General features: G+C 47.2%; 1 protein-coding gene across 5 annotated transcripts in view; it reads right to left on the bottom strand.

The window, feature by feature from the left end:
* The window catches only part of TSC22D3 (TSC22 domain family member 3), a 64,160-nt gene that overhangs the window by 45,091 nt on the left and 1,321 nt on the right, over positions 1-17,748 (bottom strand). Inside the window, exons 1-2 of one of the 5 annotated variants that reach the window (XM_025371895.1) lie at positions 17,508-17,716; positions 16,826-17,251 (exon numbers count right to left, since the gene is read on the bottom strand). In XM_025371895.1, coding sequence (XP_025227680.1) covers positions 16,826-17,145 — 320 coding nt within the window. In that variant the 5' untranslated portion in view covers positions 17,146-17,251; positions 17,508-17,716. Of the gene's footprint in view, positions 1-16,825; positions 17,717-17,748 lie in introns of those variants that run through there. The other 4 variants (XM_025371896.1, XM_025371900.1, XM_025371898.1 and 1 more) reach the window with 4 other exon arrangements.

Consider the following 17,748-nt stretch of genomic DNA (forward strand, 5'->3'; position numbering starts at 1 on the left):
TGGAAGGTCACCTGCTATGGTTTAAGAGACTCTCACCATGTAATCCAGAGAGAGATGACTGATTTTGATGGAATTTTAATGCACTGAAATGTACCAGCTATCAACACCCACCAAGCAGATTGGCTTTTGGTAGCTCATCTGTGCATTATTTGGGGGAGAGTAGCTGTATATAGCAGCAGTCAGATTCTCAAAGGGACCTGCACTGAGTCATGCAGCAGTGGGTCTGGTGAGAGTGGGGATTTACAAAGAAAGGAGGTTTTCAGAAAGAGGGCCAGACCAGTCTCTCTTTGTAGATTTGCTTTTTAAATCTGGACATCACTATCTGAAAATCCCTCACAATTCAACAGAGAATTTCTGCAAAGACATACGTAAAGAACTCAAGAAATGCATTCTGCATTCAGCGCTTGCATTTTGGGGCACATGGGATCACTGGGAGACATGTGGTTAAGGACCTTATTAACAACTGCACATTAATGACACCTCCAAACACCCAGATTTTCGTTACTAACCAGTTCCAAGCCCATCATCCTTGATTTTTTTTTTTTTTCTTTTTGAGATGGAGTCTCGCTCTGTCGCACAGGCTGGAATGCAGTGGCGCAATCTCGGCTCACCGCAACCTCCACCTCCCAGGTTCAAGTGATTCTCTGGCTTCAGCCTCCCGAGTAGCTGGGATTACAGGTACAGGCCACCACGCCTGGCTAGTTGTTGCATTTTCTTTTTTAGTAGAGACGGGTTTCACCATGCTGGCCAGGCTGGTCTCAAACTCCTGACCTCAGGTGATCCGCCCGCCTTGGCCACCTAAAGTGCTGGAATTACAGGCGTGAGCCACTGCGCCCAGCCCATCCTTGAGTTTTGAAAATAGACCTTAATGTTCTGTTCAGCCGGGACCCCCTCTTGGGGTCATGACTCTTACCTATGTACTACCTTCTCATTCTCTTTCTTTTGTCTTGTTTATGTGAACTCCCTCTCCCTGCACAATACCATTCTGACATTCTGGGGTTCAGTGACTTATTCAAGTTTCCATGCATCCCATCCTCACATATCAAGACTTTAGAAACATAGTCTTCCAGAATATCTGCGTTGAAAGAGACCCTACAGACCATCCTGTCTCTCCCCTCCCCCATTTTGTAAGTAGGCAAAGCAGCCCACAGAAGGGCAGGAGTTACTTACTCAAGCTCAAGCATCAGATTGGTGGCAAAGTCTGGACTCGAACCCAAATCTTCTGGATCCAAATCTGACCCACTTTCTACCACCTCGAGCTGTAGCTCCTCCAGGAACTGGGCCTCCTCCCCAAGCTCTGGGTCCTCCCCGAGTTGGGGTTCCTCCACGAGCTGGGGCTCCTCCAGCCTTTCCACCTTCATCTCACAGCTGCCCAAGCCTTGATTACCTGGCTGGGGTTGCTTCCCTCCTTTCTTTTAGTAGAGCGTGCTCTCACGCTCTGGCTCTCTTCTCTCTTGCTTGCCTTCTCTCCCTTTCTCTGTAGCTGCCGGGTTAGGGCGGGACAACTGGAAACTCTAGGCTCAGAAGAAAAAGTGCTCAGGGAGCCTCAGGGCCAGCCTGGGCTGGCTCGGCTGTTGGGGCGGGAGGAAATTCACGGTCCTGAGTGTCTTCAGGAGCTCCCAGGCCCTGAGGGAAGACTGGAGCTCCTGGGGCAAGCACTGCCCTCGGGATCTTCTGCCGAGACCGGGCCAGTTTCCTAAACTAACTCTCAGACTGAAAGGGAGGGCCGGATCCTCCGGGAGAGCCCAGACGGCGGCTCTGCCAGCCAGCCCCTGTGGTTGGAACTTTCAAAAAGACCAATGTTTCAGCAACTGATTTCTTTTCCAACCCGAACAGCAGGCCTTTCTGTCCCCCTTGCATGACTGTGGCTGTGGCATGCAGCCCCAGCCTGAGCAGAAGCAAGATTCCAGGGCTGGGGCTTCATAACACCCAAACCATTGGTCAATTCCATTAAACAAAATCAAATTTTAAAAAAATCACCATTTTTGGCATCAGGTGTACCCAAAGCTGGTCTCCTGGCATAGAGATGTTGTGTACCTACTGGGATGGGATGCTGCACAGCCGTCTAGAGACGAGAAGTCAGAAGATCATTGGATCAGAGAATCAGGAGACATGGTTTCCCTTTGCAGCTAGTCACTAATTGGTTGTTTGGTTTGGGGCAGGTACCCACCCCATGCTGGGCCTCAGTTTCCTTATCTGTAATGGGAGAGGGTCAGGCAGATGGCTGAGAAAACTCCTACCAGTACTAAGCCTCTGCATCTCCATCTAAGGTGCATGTGGAGGTACAAGGTGTGGTCACCAACCCTGAAAAGGGAGAGGCTCAGGAGCTTGAAGAGAACGTCCTCGGGCCCACTGTCCTCTGAGATCTTCCTCAGTTACTAGCAATGCCAGTAGGGCACCTTCGTGCTTTCTGTAGGTTTTGATCTCTGGTAAAAATTTCAAAGTTCTCCACAGCTCCCCACTCTCCCCTCCCTGAAGAAAGGAAACCAGAAGTGTTCTCAGTCATTTATACCTAAGTGTGAATGAAGAAAGTTGAGAGAGCAAGCCTTGACAGGGAGAAAGCTTGCCAGGCTGGGTTTCAGATGTCATCTGGCTCTGTGCAGAAGAGGGTATGTGAGTGACAGAGCAAGAAGAGGACTGGTGAGAGAAGGATTTCGTGAGAGAGGGAGGCAAGGCCAGTCAGATAAGGTTTTGTTCTGGTACCACATTTGACTTCGCTAATACTAATAAAGAGACACTCAGTGCTTTCTAGGAGCATCGTCTCACTTCACTTTCCCAGCCACATCACCACCAATTTCTAGTGGAGGAAACTGAGGTCTAGAGAGATTGTCACTTGCCAAGGTCACAGTCTGTCAGATGTTGTCTATTAGACGCAAAGCACTTGTGCTTCATGATTGCATACTGGCTAATGTCCTCTGCTCCTTGGTGGCCTCTCCAGGGCCTTGTGAGAGCAGAGAAGCCCATCCTAGCTCCCCACAAGGGCTAGAACTTCCTGCCCCTCTGAAAGAGGGACAGGGAAAAACAGAGTGGGGCCCCACCTCTCTAGGATCCTGGCTCCCCAGGACGGGGCTCCTGCTCAAAGGCCCTGGGGCACACCTTGCAGCTAATACTAGAATATACCAGGAAAGCCTACCACATTTAAAGAGGAGACGGAGGACATAGAATTTTGGAGACATGGCCACTGCTGGGGGTCAATTTCAAGTGCAATTTTCACTCATTAGTTCTTTCTTCTCTTCACTGACCTCCATCCTGTACACCTGGCAAGTGATGAGCTCTTCACAGTCTTCCTGATCCTGATTTTCAGCTGATGAGCCATTATGACCCTTAGAGAGTCACTTGCCTAAATCAAGGCTGCCTGATCTTAGCAGTGAGAAAATTTCCCTGCTCCTATCTGACAGGGCTTCAGTGAGCCGGAGGAGCTTCAAAATCCACATCTTAGGGCATTAGCAGTGACTGGGTTCATTTTGCCTTTCCACTACTGATTTTTGGGCAAGAACCACTCACAGCAGGGTACTTGCAGTGCCCCATGTCTTTACATGATGAATTTTCTTTTGTGGATTTTCTAATTCTGGGTGAAGTCCCCTTAGCCTGTGTTCTCCCGACTTCCTGCACTTTTCCTTCATTACCATCAATTGTGATGATGTTGTTATTTGTGTAATTACTATTTGATGTCTGTCTCCGCCACCAAATTGTAAGTTTCCTGTGGCAGGGATCCTGCCTGGTTTGTTGTTTGCCACTGTACTCCTTGTATTTAATTTAATTTAATTTAATTTGTATCGCCTATGTCTAATCTTGTTTGTGTGCATGAAGAGGAAAACATTCTCCTCTGCAACAAGTACTTGGAGTGGGCAGCCTTACTCCAATGCCCCCAGCAGAGAAGTGTGCTCTAAAATTGTTAAAATGTAAAAGATAGGGGACCCCCTTGAGACTAATTTATCCAGGAGACAAGAGAGCTGAAGGATACTACAAGGGGCCCTACCAGCTCCTCAGTCCATTCTCCCACACTTTTCCAGTTACAGGAGAATGTATGCTAGTTTTACTGACTTATCTCCAGTGGAAACTTCATTGACATTTTTATTATAAAAGTATTTTCATGAAAACACCTTCACCTTTCACACATACACTTTCTTTTTTCTTATAAGCACCTGCTCCTAACCTCTTTGCTTTCCCCACCTGTCTGTCCACTTTTGGCCATGGTCCTTATAAAACCAGGACTCTCACACTTTTATCCAATTCTTTATCACTACTGTCATCACCTTCCCCATATGTATAAATTACATACAACATCCCTTGGTAATTTTGTCCAGCTCCTCTGAATGCTTGTAGTCAGGAAGTTCTTTCTGCTATCTAATTTCAATTCTTTATGCTACAATGTAGGCCTGTTTCCTCTTGTTCTCTTCCCAGTGTGGATGGGAAACAGCTAGTCACCATCTCTGAGTTGTGACTTTTCTTGTATTTGCTTTTTTTAAACAACAAAAAAAAACAAACCTGCACATGTACTTTTCTTTCTTTCTTTCTTTCTTTCTTTCTTTCTTTTTTTTTCTGAGATGGAGTCTTGCTCTTGTTTCCCAGGCTGGAGTGCAATAGCATGATCTTGGATCACTGCAACCTCTGCCTCCCTGGTTCAAGCGAATCTCCTGCCTCAGCCTCCCAAGTGTCTGGGATTACAGGTGCCCACCACCACACCCAGCTAATTTTTGTAGTTTTAGTAGAGACGGGGTTTCTCCATGTTGGCCAGGCTGGTCTCGAACTCCTGACCTCATGACCCACCCGCCTTGGCCTCCCAAAATGCTAGGATTACAGGCGTGAGCCACCACGCCCGGCCCGTACTTTTCTTATATTTGAAGATTGACCTCTCTTCTTGCTCTCTACCACCTTCCACCCCACCCTTAAACTTCTCGTAGATCAATATCTTAGTTCCTTTCGCTTTGCCCCACAGGTCCCTAGAGTCCCATGTTTGTCTCCTGTTGGCTAAGTAAGTCCTGTTGGCCTTTTCCTGACACTTCACAATCAGATTCCCTTGGATCACACTGGGCTGTTAGCTATCACCTGCTTTGCCATTGTGGAGGGCATACCCACCATTTGAGAGAGGGGCTACCTCTCTCAAATGAACACTCCTTGGGGCCCCTTGATCAATTTATTTGTCCTTCCCAGAAGAAAGTCTAGCCTTCCTTCCCTTCTTCATTCAGGCTGTTTTTCAGCCTGGATAAATATCTGATATTTGCAGCCCAGAAAATTTACACCTTGGGCCCCAGAAAAGTGCAGCCTGAAGCTCTGTGCCCCACAGCCTCTGTACAATGAGAGGCATTCATAACTCAGAAGGAAGCCCGCAAAGGGAAAAGAAAACCCAGACAACCCCCCGTTTCTTTTTCCTTTACAGTAAATAATTTACAAAAACAAATTTTCCTTCCCACAGGCTATACCCACTTTATCACTGGTCCCCAGGGCTAGCCTTTACACATTTCCATACTGTCATGGACTATTTTTAGCAAAGGATGACATTAAATACTAGTTACCCCATGAGCTTCAAACTCATCTCTTCCTCTTGTCAGAAAATTGTCAGTCCTCCCCTTTGGGACCTGCTGGCTACTCATGGCCTAGAGATATTTCCAGGGGTGTGAGAACTACCTACGTGGTATGGCTTCAGGGGTTCCTCAGAAAGTCTTCTATCTGAAAATATCACCTTTGGCCTGGGTCTGATTATTAGAATTTCAGTGCTAGAGACTCATTTCTTTAGCTCAAATGTAACTTCTCCAGGAAGGCTTTTCTGACCCTTTGTTATACTCTTTGACAGAAGTCTATTCCTTTTCTCTCTTGGCATCTAGTTTGTAACTATACTTTATTAGCGTGACTATCTGGTTAATGCCTATCTCCCCCACTCCGTGGACTACTCTATGACAGTTTTCGTGGGTTTTCCATTATATCCCCAGTACCTGCCACTGAGTCTGGCACATGAAAGTATGCAATGAATATTTGTTATTGACTGAAGCTATTCATGAACTTAAACATGAATTCTCCAGAGTACTGGTGGGAAAGGATGTGGGCACAGGTGTGTGCAAGACACTAACCTGGGGAGAGGGTCCCAGAGAGTGAGGATGGAACGTTGACCATGAACAACACCTTTTTTCCCCAGTTTACCTGAGACTGCTTCCTTTTGCCACCCTAGTTCTGTCTCCCTTCCTGTCAGCTTGAGGCTTCTTACCTTTCTCAACCCTACCCTGAGGCTTTCATTTATAGGGTATCTGGGAAGCTGGTTTGACCAAGGTGCAAACAAGGTTAAAATGCCACCCTGCAGGGCCATCAGCAACTTTTTTTCCAGAAATACTTGGGTGGATTGTCTATATATTCTCATGGTAGCACCTTGACACACCCCTGCTTCTGTTACCCACCTCAGAAGGGGCCTCATGGAGACCGAAGCCAGAGATGCACAGATAGGAAGTCACAGCCTCCAGGCTCCTCTGGTGCCCACCCTCGACTGCACCCCTTGGTTCTACCCAACTCAACTCTCCTTGTTCTGCTGGGCTTTCTCCAGGATAAAGGGGAGGTGCCTCCCTACTCATAGGCCCCGAAGGCCTCTGCCTACCCAGGGCTAGCCCAGGTTGCCAAGGAGAGGGTGCTAGGGTCCGGCTTGCCCTGTGTCAGAGAGGGGCATTGAGGGGAGGGCCAGAGTGGGCCTTTCTCTCTTGTTCCTGAATCAGTGGTGACTCTGGCTTCCAGCCTGGAAGGAATCAAAAGTGTCCCCACCCCAGGTCAGCCCCTTCCTACTCAAGAGCCCTGCTGGACTAGCGAGGTTCTCCTCCCTTCTCCTAATCTGAAAGCCCTGCTGCTTTCCATCATGCCAAAGCCAACCTATTCTTTGAGGCCCTGCTGGAAGCTGCCGCCATAAAGAGACTCTCCCTTCCTAGTTTGCTTTGGCACCATCCAAGCTCCAGACCTGCGGACCCCGGGAGCAGTAAGCTTAAGGCCTTTCCCTTAAGGAGCAGGAGGCTGGACCAGGTTTGCAGAGGCCTGCGGTCATGCCAGTGCTTTGTTCTCCATTGAACTTGGGTGTAGCTGCTCCACTCCTACTTGCTATACCCTCAGCTCCTCAGGGCCCTAGTCCTAGCCTCTGACGTCTCCTGTGTCCTCTACAGTGATTAGCAGGATAGGCATTCAATAAATCCCCAGTCGGTACTCAATACATAGCAGGCCCTTAGTTAATAAATGATGGATTGATTAATTGAAGTACTTGGTCGCTTTGGTAGAAGGTCGAATGAGGTGCTGCCATCATTCATTTATCTGTGCACCTGGGCAGGCAGATTATGTTGCCTTAAAACTGAGCAGTTCTTTTCTTATTATTTATTTCTTTGTTTTGTTTTCTTTGTTTCTTTTTCTTTTTTACTGCTACAGCCTATGAACCAAAAGGGCAGAGGGGATAGGGAGAAGAAAGGGGCTGGAAGCCTGGGAGGAGTCCCACAAAGGAAAATTCTGCATCTGCATCTCAGGTCCCCTAATTTTCACTGGATTCCGTGATCTGGGGGGCTAGGGGTGCCAAGCTCTTCTGAGCCCTGAGATGGTAGTCTTAAGCTTGTTCAAGAACTTATGATTCAGCTTTGGATGCAAATCATGCCTGCTGGTAATTCCCACACCACCTTCTTGACTTTGTTTCCCTGTTTCTCCTCTCTTTCTTGGAGTGGAGAGCAGTGTCCCCACCTACTCACGACCTGTGAGCCATTTACCTGATGGCAACACATGTGAGACAGACTGGGGCAAAGACAAAGGAAGAGAAGAAGAGGAGCTATTGGTTTAGTCACAAACCTTGAGCTAGTGGAATATTAGATTGATGGGGATATTCTGTGCTGTAGATAGTCATATTCGTTATTAGAGAAATCTATCATAGAATCTGGCAATACTGACTTCACTGGGGGCTCAGTTCCACTAAGCCGGTAATGTAATTTTCTGAATAGGCCAGGCAGAGAGCTAAGAATCATTGTGAATTCAGGTCAACCTGGGGATTTTGAGACTTCATGGAGCATGGACTGGAAATTGGCTCTTGAAAGGCCTTCCTTTAAACAGCTCCTCCATCTTCCGGTAAACCCCCTCCAGCTTCCGGTAAACCCTTTCACCTGGTGTCAGTCAGCCTGGAGTTTCCACTCCCCACCCCCCACAACTCCCCCAACCCCAGCCCACCCCCCCCACCCCAGCCCACCCAATAGTTTCTGAACCAACAAGCAGATACAAAAGGAAGAGGGACTTCTGCGACCTGTTCTGGGGCCTTTCCATGCACCACGCAGTTTCTTTAGCAGTGCATTATCAGGTGATAGTAGGTTCCTTCCTGTCACCTCCAAAATGCCTCAAGCCAAACTAAGTCCACTCCAGCTTGCCTGTCTGCTTACATTTACTGCTGAGTGTGGAGGCTGAGTGTGGGGCCGGGTCAGGCTTTGCGGCCTGGCATTTATCTCTGAGCAGACTGCTTGCCTGACACTGGGGAGAGTAGGCTTTTCCTTGGGAAGTATGATGAGCTTGACTTGGACCCCCAGCAGGCTTCCAAATGCCTGCCCCCAGGGAAGCCTACCACTGAGTAAGCAGAAGTGTGATGCCTCAGTAACCTGGCTCTGTTACATAAGACATGCTAGTTATGAGTCAGGGCCCTCAGGCTGGCCTAGGCCCAGCCTAGTCTGGGAGTGAGGCTAAACGGCAGCACTGAAGGAGGGGTGTCTTGGGAGTGGGGTAAGCCAGGAAGGAGCTGCTGGAGTTGCTTCCTTTCCTCTCACTTCTCACCCCCTTCTTCCTTAGGGATAGCTCTAGCCAATCAACAGCCTAGATATCATGGAGTGGGAATCCTGGCCAGACCCCTAAGCTGTGAACAGCTGCTCTCCATCTCCCCTGAAGAGAAGATTAGAGGAAGTGGGTTGAATACTCAAGGCTATTCTGTGGGTAAAGTCTTCCTTCGAGGAAGGATGGGGAAGGTCCCTGTGGTGCACTGTCCATAGGCAGGGGCCCGATTTCTGGCTGGACCTATTTGAGGAAAGTGGCTTCCAGGAGAGGAAGGCCAATGATGAGCCTGGGTCATCAGTGATCCAACCTGCTTCCAGCTCTTGTTTTCCCTTGGGCTAGTGTCTGTACAATGGGAAGCTTCCCATTCAGTCTTCTGTGCTGGCTGGGATCTTACTGCCTCTTACACAGTTTCCAGAAGGGCCACAGCTACTTTGGGGCAGGAATTTTCAGCTAGAAGGTACAAGTGAACTTACCTTGCCTACTGATAAAATTCCCTCCTGCCTGGAATAGCATTGAGAAAAGCTTGTTTTCTGCTCTCACAGATCGTATCTTAGCCCCTCTCCAACTCTAGTTAAGCTGGATTTCAGCATGGTAGACAGTGGTCTCCAAAAGATATTTTTTCCCTGACCTGACTCTTCATCAAACCTAGGTTGCCCTGAAACTGGGACCTAGCCTTCTGGCCTTCATGGGGTTCCTTCTAGCCCATGGGGTTCTATGGAGGGCCTTCTCTGCCAAAGCTGTGGTACTACAGCAATGCCCTAACCCTTGTTCCATTATTGCAGACTTTGGGACAACACAGTATGTTCTGGGCCATTATTGCTCTCTTTATTTAAAACGAAATTTCATCTTTCTGACCCCTGTGGTCATGGAATGCTCTCCCTTGAGTTCACTGAGCACACAAAATACCCCATCAAATGAACCCATGTTTTAGTCTCAACTTAGCACATTGGTTTTTCCAGGGCTCAAGAGGCTATTGCACGACACCAACCAATTGGTTATGTAAACCCAGCCAGCCATGGCAGATTATGACTTTATAGTTATCTTTAGGGATGGCTTACATAAGAAGAAGAGAAAGTTCAGGTAGGAGCAGAATCACGATGAGCCAACAGCGCAACACCACCATCAGGTGCAGACATGGCCAACCTCATTCCTCCCAACCAACCCACCAGTTGGGGGCAAGAATTCTGCAGAGTTCCATCACCCAGGATACCTAGAGGTCTTGGCAGTCTTGGCCAGATACATCCATCTCCATTTTACCCAGACTCCCTGGTCTTCAGGACCTGATCTGGAAAGGAGCCAACCCTCTACCTGAAATGGAGAGTTTGTTGGTTTATCTGCAAGTGCAAATATAAGAAGGAGTGTTAACCTTCTCTTCAGGCAGGGAAGAAAACTAAGGTCACCCTGGAAAGCATTATTTACTGAGGTGTGGACTCAGTAAATAATAGTCCACTTCTGGCAAAAACTGAGGAATAGATGAAATTCAAGCTCTGTGCTTCCCACCTTTCTTTAAGAGCATGAACTTTCCAAACAGATCTTTTGAACTCTCATGCTGTCCAGGCCCCATGCTGTAACAGCCCAAGCTAGGCCTTCCATGGACTCCAGCTCCATCTCTCTACCTCTCTCCTCCAAACTTCGCTTTGCCACATTCCAGTCCCTCAGGACCCTATTCCCAGTGAGCTGTCACCATGACTGGAGGTCTGATAAACAAATCCATACAAAGTAGTTAATGGCAAGTAATGGTGTCACATGTTACTCTTTTAAAAGGTACACTAGACCTTGGCCATTCATGAGAGATACACACTAAAACTTTTACCAGTCTCCAACTGATGGATGCAATCTCTAAAGCATGTCATTTCTCCCATAAAACGTCTATTTCCAAGTAGCACCATCACTTTGCTAAACTTTGTAGCTTTCTTTTCATTGTAATCAGTAGCACCAGCAGCTGGCTTAGAGAGGGAGCATTCTCCTCAAGGAATGCCCTGAGACATTTGCTCATTTTATGACAGGTTCCTACGTATGTGTGGACTACGAGAAGCAGACCACAAAATTGTGTTGAAAAGTAGGTGCTGGGCAATGCCACATCTAGGTACATACCCCAAAGAGTTAAAAGCAGGGACTTGAACAGATACTTGTACACCAGTGTTCATAGCAGCATTCTTCATAATAGCCAAAAGAGGGAAGCAACCTAAGTGTCCACTGACAGATGAATGGATAAGCCAAAGAGGTATATCCATACAATGGAATTTTATTCAGCCATAAAAAGAATGAAGTACTGATACATGCTACAACATGGATGAAGTTTAAAACATACTGAATGAAAGAAGCCAGACATAAAATATTGTATGATTTCATTTATCTGAAATATCTAAATAGGCAAATCCATAGAGATGGAAAGTAGAATGGAGGTTACCAGAGGGTAGTGGGAGAGGGAAATGGGGAAATGGGGAGTTATTGTTTAATGGGTACAGAGTTTTTGTTTGGGATGATGACAGCATTTTGGGAATGATAATGGTTGCAGAACATTGTTAATGTACCTAATGCCACTGAATCGTACACTTAGAAATGGTTAAAATGGCAAATTTTATGTTATATCTATTTTACCACTATATATATATGTACTATGTACAATATATACATATAATACATCTCTCTCTTTCTCTTTCACACACACACACACACACACACACACACACACACACACAAGTAGATGTGAGGTAGAGCACCAGGCTCACTCATTGGTGAAAGGACTGGTCCCCACATACTAGCCTCCTAACACATGTGATTCACATCTGTGCCTCAGCAAAAAGACAGTTTCTTACAAGTCTGAGTTCTCATGAAGTATCCAAACCATGAATGTTAAGTTTGCAAATGCATTTGTGCTTTTAATGGAGAATGTCCCTTAATCCAAGAATGCCTATTCTTTGTCAGACCACTAGGCACTCAGGAAATAGTTATTTTAAATTACTTTGGGCTATGAAAGGACTTTTGAAGCTTGATACCAAAAGCAAAAATCACAAAGGCAAAGAATGACAGGCTTAACCACACAGAAACCCAAAACCGCTCTACAGCAAGTAACTCCATCCTCAAAATCAAATGGTAAATTAGTTGACAATGGGTTGCAATCTCTAATACAGGGTTTCTCACAGTGTGGTCTACATACCAGCGGTGCTCTGGGAGAGGAATTTTAGATGGTACATGGACAGAGAACTGAATCTTAAATAGTATGAACTTAGGCACTTTACTGCAGCAGGCAGCCACTCAAATCATGCCGTGTGAGTGGCCACCACCTCAGAAGCCAGATCCAGGAATATACATTATGAAATTACTTGTTCTGAGACTCACTTAGAGAAGCACAAATAATTTTTGCACAATTTTTTCTTGAAAACCTGATTTCCGAATCTTTATCCTTCCCCTTTGTTACTATATTAATAGGAGTATTAAATGAATTAGCACACATAAAGCAATTAGAAATGTTTGCTATTTTTATCATTTTCTGAGCATTTATGTGTGGGAACCAGCTGGGGCCAGATCAGAAGCTTAAAGGTAGAATCCTAGGGTTTTTAGAGCCGGAAGGGAAATCGGATTCAGAGTATTTCAGATCACACTTGCCAGGTATGCTCTGGGGTCAAAGGTAGAATAGAGCTGATTAAGAGGTTTCGGGTAAAATCTTAGAAAAAAATTTGAGGTTACAGCAACAACAATCACAACAAATACTGCCAAAGCTCCCGTTCCAGGTTGTTATACCTTACAGGTCAGAAAAATTAAGGAAGGCTCTTCAAATGTCAACTTGGGAAGATTTTTCATATGCTACGTTTAAATTGGAAACTTCTGCTGTTTGCCCAAAATATTCTATCTCCCTCCTAAGTTTTCCAGTATTAGAAACATATTCAAATGACAAGGGGGAGTCCCCTAACAATAGGGTGACCAACCATCCCAGTTTCCCTAGGACTGTTCCAGTTTGAGCATAGGCAGTCTGTATCCCAGGACTGGGATGGTTGGTTTCCCTACCTAATAAGGACATTTTGACCATTTTGAAAGGTTCTGAGCTCACATTTACCTCTGCTTCATAGACAATTCTGAAGTGTTCCAAGAATTTCTTTAGCATTAGTTTAGTTACTGAGTGTTCTTAACAATTCTTTCTTCATAGACAATTCATGCTCTGCTCTTCATTGTGATGCATTGGGCAAGATACTTAATTTTTTCCAAGCCTCAATTTCCTTCTTTATAAAATGAAAATGCATGATAATAGTACCCATTTGGTCCGGCGCAGTGGCTCACGCCTGTAATCCCAGCACTTTGGGAGGCCAAGGCTGGTGGATCATTTGAGATCAGGAGTTTGAGACCAGCCTGACTAATATGTTGAAACTCCATCTCTACTAAAAATACAAAAGTTAGCCGAGTGTGGTGGCATATGCCTGTAGTCCCAGCTACTGAGGAGGCTGAGACAGGAGAATTGCTTGAACCCAGGAGGTGGAGACTGCAGTGAGCTGAGATCATGCCACTGCACTCCAGCCCGGGCAACAGAGCAAGACTCCGTCTCAAAATAAATAAATAAATAAATAAATAAATAAATAAATAAATAAATGTACCCGTTCCATAGAGTTGATGTAAATATTAAATAAGATTATGCAGATACATTGTGAATGTTCAGGAAGTGTTAGTTATTAATCTATTATGGTTATTAGTTACATAATACAAGATTAAAGGGATAGTGTTTAAAATACACTTCTTCCCCAACCCAATGGTGTACAGGTACCATTTACATAACGATAGGCTGCATGCCCATTCTCACTGATTCATATGTATATACACAATACTATCAGGACTTCCATCAGGCTAGGAGAGTTACTGCATGCGGTTAAAAGGAAGGAAAACAACTTTTAAACATTAATAAGAATTTTCTAGCACAGGATAAAGTTGTAAAATCTTTACAAGGGACCACGTCAATATTTAAGTAGTCATCCAACTAAAGAAACCTTTATTGAATATTGGCTGTATAACTAAAAGCCAAGGGAAAACCAAGCAAGTAAAATACAGGCCTGCCCTCAAATTGCTTATACTCTTGTATTCCAAGGAAACCAAGAACGAAGCTGGGAGCCAGGGACAGGTCAAAGCAGACAAACCAGATGTAAATCAAGAATGTGCCCTGCCCCCCTTCTTCCTAAGAAGATAGGAGGCCTCTTGGCAGAGGAATGGACTGCAGGAGGAGGGGTGGGGAGACTAGCTTCTCCAGCAGGAGAGGCCTTGAAAGTTGACAAAGGAAAAAAGCACCCAACAGGAACCTGAAATGTCAAATCATTAAATTGAATAGAAGTAAAAACGATGACTGAAGTATGATGATAGAAACCCAGGAAATTTAATGAAATAACAAGGGAAATGTCCACTTAGGAGAAGGCTGTCCACCCCACATATTGGAGAAGCCCCATGACTAGCAATAATGGTCTTCTAGTTTGCTAATGGAGCATGTCATACTGGGCAAAACCTAAACCGAATTCAGAATCCCCAGTCTCTAAGGTCCCAGTTGTCAAGGAAAACAAGAGGGGATCAGTGGCTCAAGCCTGTGATCCCGGCACTTTGGGAGGCTGAGGTGGGCGGATCGCTTGAGCCCAGGAGTTCGAGACAAGCCTGCGCAACATGGCAAGATCCCGTCTCTGTAAAAAAAAACCAAAAAAACAAAAAAAAAACCAAAAATTAGCTGGGTATGGTGGTATATGCCTGTAGTCCCAGCTATCTGGGAGGCTGAAGTGGGAGGATTGATGGAGCCCAGGAGTTTGAGGCTGCGGTGAACTGTGATCACGCAACTGCACTCCAGCCTGGGTGACAGAGTGAGACCCTATCTCAGGGAAAAAAAAAAAAAGGCAAGAGATTGCTTTGTCCTCTTAGAACTATAAGACTGTTACCACAGGACCCTGTTACTCCCCAGCCTTAGCAAAGCCTGAGAGCTTGCTGGTTCGCTCCTCAGTGTTTTTGAACGCTGAGTGAGTTGCTCTGATCGAAGGAGACAGGGTGCTCACACACATCTTTCCTACAATTTGTGCTTCTCCCTCAACCAATACCTATAACGCCACCCCCCTACATCTCCACCCTGTAGCATTTCCAGGCTTTGCCAGAAACCAAGGGTCACTAAACTCGTATTAGTGGAGTAGATGACAAAGGAGGTATTCCCTTTCCAGAAACCCAAACAACCAGGATGCTCCCGACGTGTGGCACAAGTAAACACTTTGATCTCAGGCTTTTAGCCTCACACTTCCCTCACCCAGGTTTGATCCTCCTAGGCCCAGAACCAGAGGAAGCGTCTCCTCTCACACTTTCCTAAAGCCTGGAGTGGCACTTTCTCTCCCAGTTGAACAAATGCAAATGCTACAAGTGCTCTTTCCAGGTTTTTCTACTATCCCTCCCCTGCTGCCACTCTCCAACAGAGATAGGCGGGATCCTTAGGAGCCTGTTAGGGCTTTCGCTCTGCAGGATTTCAGCATCTGTGGGCTGAATACACTTGTAGTAATCTTTCACCAGAAATGAAGATTGCCTCAAAACCTTTCTGTCCGCAGCCTGGTTTATTTTATTTTATTATTTTTTAAAAAATCAGCCTGGTTTATTTTAGACAATGAGATAATTTGATGCCTAAAGTGAAACAATAGATGAGAAAGGGCTTCAATGGTGTCGAAAATTCCCGAGGAATACGACTTGTTAAAATAACACTAACGAGGTTAGCAGCCCTGCTTGTCTTGCCCAGAACCACTGGGGCTGGGCTGAGGCGGAGGCGATGGTGGATTTGTCTTGGGGCAAGGGAGGCAAACCTGCTCTTAGCATTAAGTGAGGATAGCGCCTGCCTTTCTCGATTGCTTTTAAAATTTCCTATTTGAGCCTGCTTGCATTCCAAATATTTTGTAGGTGCTCAGAATTTCTTATCACTTTGGGCACATCACTTGCCTACAACCTAGAATCTCAGAGCTAAAAGGAACCTTAGAGAGACTAGAGCGGTCAGGCGACTTGCTCAGGCTCATACAAACAGGTGAAGTCATAACTTGTGCTACAACCCAGGTCTCCCATAGCGGCGATGTCTTTCTTTTACATAACCTGTGTTGTTGAGCAAGAATAAATCCTCCCTTATACACTCTCACACCCATGCTGGTGCCCTATCCTGATGGCGCTAAGGACACTAAATCCATGGCTGGGTTTCCTGATGTTGTCTGCCCTGCCTCTAAATTGCCTCAGTTGTTCCCAGAGACTGGTTCTTGCCAGGGTGTCTCAAACTGAAGGACAGCAGCCGCCTTGGGTCTTCCCATTGTGTTTTTCCCTCCCTTGTCCTCCCCTTGCCTCCCCAGCAGGATTTCTAGAAAGCTTGACCCGTACCCCAACACACGCTTGCAACGACATGGATTCATCCGCCCTCCTGCCACACATAGTTCTTGAGGCACTCAAGGTGTCCTAGGGTGCTCTCTGGGGTTGCGCTTAGCTTACATTTGAAATTGAAGGCTGTGATCCATGAAGGAGGCGAATCCCTCCCATCCAGAGGCTCAAGAAATTCTCACAAGTCTCTGATTTTTAAAAATTTTCCCCTCCCCCTCTCCCACCACCAGCAGTTTAATTTGTCTTGACATTTTGCTTGCCCTCACTGTCAGTCAGGGCCACTCAGTAATTTTAAAGCCCTTGCAGTTTCAATCTGCGTTTGCACATTTAGAAATGGGCTTTGGAGAAGGGTAGAACTTGGAACTCAAGGAGACCCCATGGCAGAATCTCCAAAGGGGCTATGGAAATGTGTCCATTTGAGGAGGGGGTACTTTCAGCTACCTCCAAACCATCTGGTGTCTGCCCACCTTCTAGGGCCCAGCGTCCCCATCAGAAAGCCTTTGCAGGCACCTTTCAGAATAGGGCTTGCACCTGCCAGGCCTCCCCTCAGCTCCGCGGTACTCCAGGCAACCTCAAGGTCCAGTCACTGCAGCCTGTGAGTCAGACCTCCCCAGTAAGCCTCGTGAACTTCCTAGTTGCCCCTTTTGTCAGAGGTGAGGGTGCAGCAGAGGCTGGTGCGAGCAAGGACTGAGTTCCCGCCGTGTGCCGAGCCACCCACCTGTGGAAGAAGAGCAGGATGGAGAGCATGGTCTGGTCGATGTTGCGGTTGCAGATGCCCTCGTTGATCAGGTAGCAGGGGTCGCGCAGCACCGGCTCTAGCGAATCCTGCCGCATTATGCTGTTGAGCTTGTCGGTATTGAGGTTCTCAAAGACCAGCTTCTCCTGCAGCTGCCGAAAGTTGCTCACTGTAGGGCTGCCCGGGTTGTTGTTCTCCCCGCTGTTGCCTCGCTGGAGTCCGCTCCGGTGGGCCAGGTCCAGGCAGCAGTTGCAGCAGTCGAGGCCGACAGGTGAGCGGCAGTCGAGCTTGGACTGGGCCATCTTCTCAGGCTCGGAGGTCGCCTGGCCTGCGAGGTCAGGGGCGGCTGGCAGGTGCGCGCCCGCCGGGCTGGCCTGAGGGGACTCCAGGGTGCCTAGAAAAGACAAGCTGTGAGGAAAAGAGTTGGAAATTAGCGCCTAAAGCCAGCCACCCTCGGCTCGGCCCCCTTCTGGCTGTACTGCTCCGGGTGCGAATAGAAACAGCTGGACAAACAGCTCTGAGCGGATCCTTCGGGCTCACTTCCTCCTCTTCCTCCTTCTCCTCCTCCCCCTCTTCTTGAGGCCGGGGCCGTCCCCCTGAGGTGCCACACGCGGCCCCAGCGCAGTCCCAAGTTTCCCAAGTGTGAGCGGAGATTGGGGCGGACCTGTGGAGGCAGGAAGGGCGGGCAGCAGGGCAGAGGGGGAGCCGGGGCGCGCCCTTGCTCCCTCCCTCCTTTGCTCCCTCCCTCCTCGGTTTGCAGGCTCTCCGGTTCTCGGGCTCCCCTGGGCTGTGACGGCTGAGCGGTGGCAGGAGCTGAGAGCGAGTGAGCTAGTGAGCGATCTGCACACCCGAGAGTCAGCACTGGGATATGACAGCATGTAAATTACCCTAGAGGGGCCGGCGGA

Source organism: Theropithecus gelada, chromosome X (assembly GCF_003255815.1).
Source record: "Theropithecus gelada isolate Dixy chromosome X, Tgel_1.0, whole genome shotgun sequence".
Classification (NCBI taxonomy): domain Eukaryota; kingdom Metazoa; phylum Chordata; class Mammalia; order Primates; family Cercopithecidae; genus Theropithecus; species Theropithecus gelada.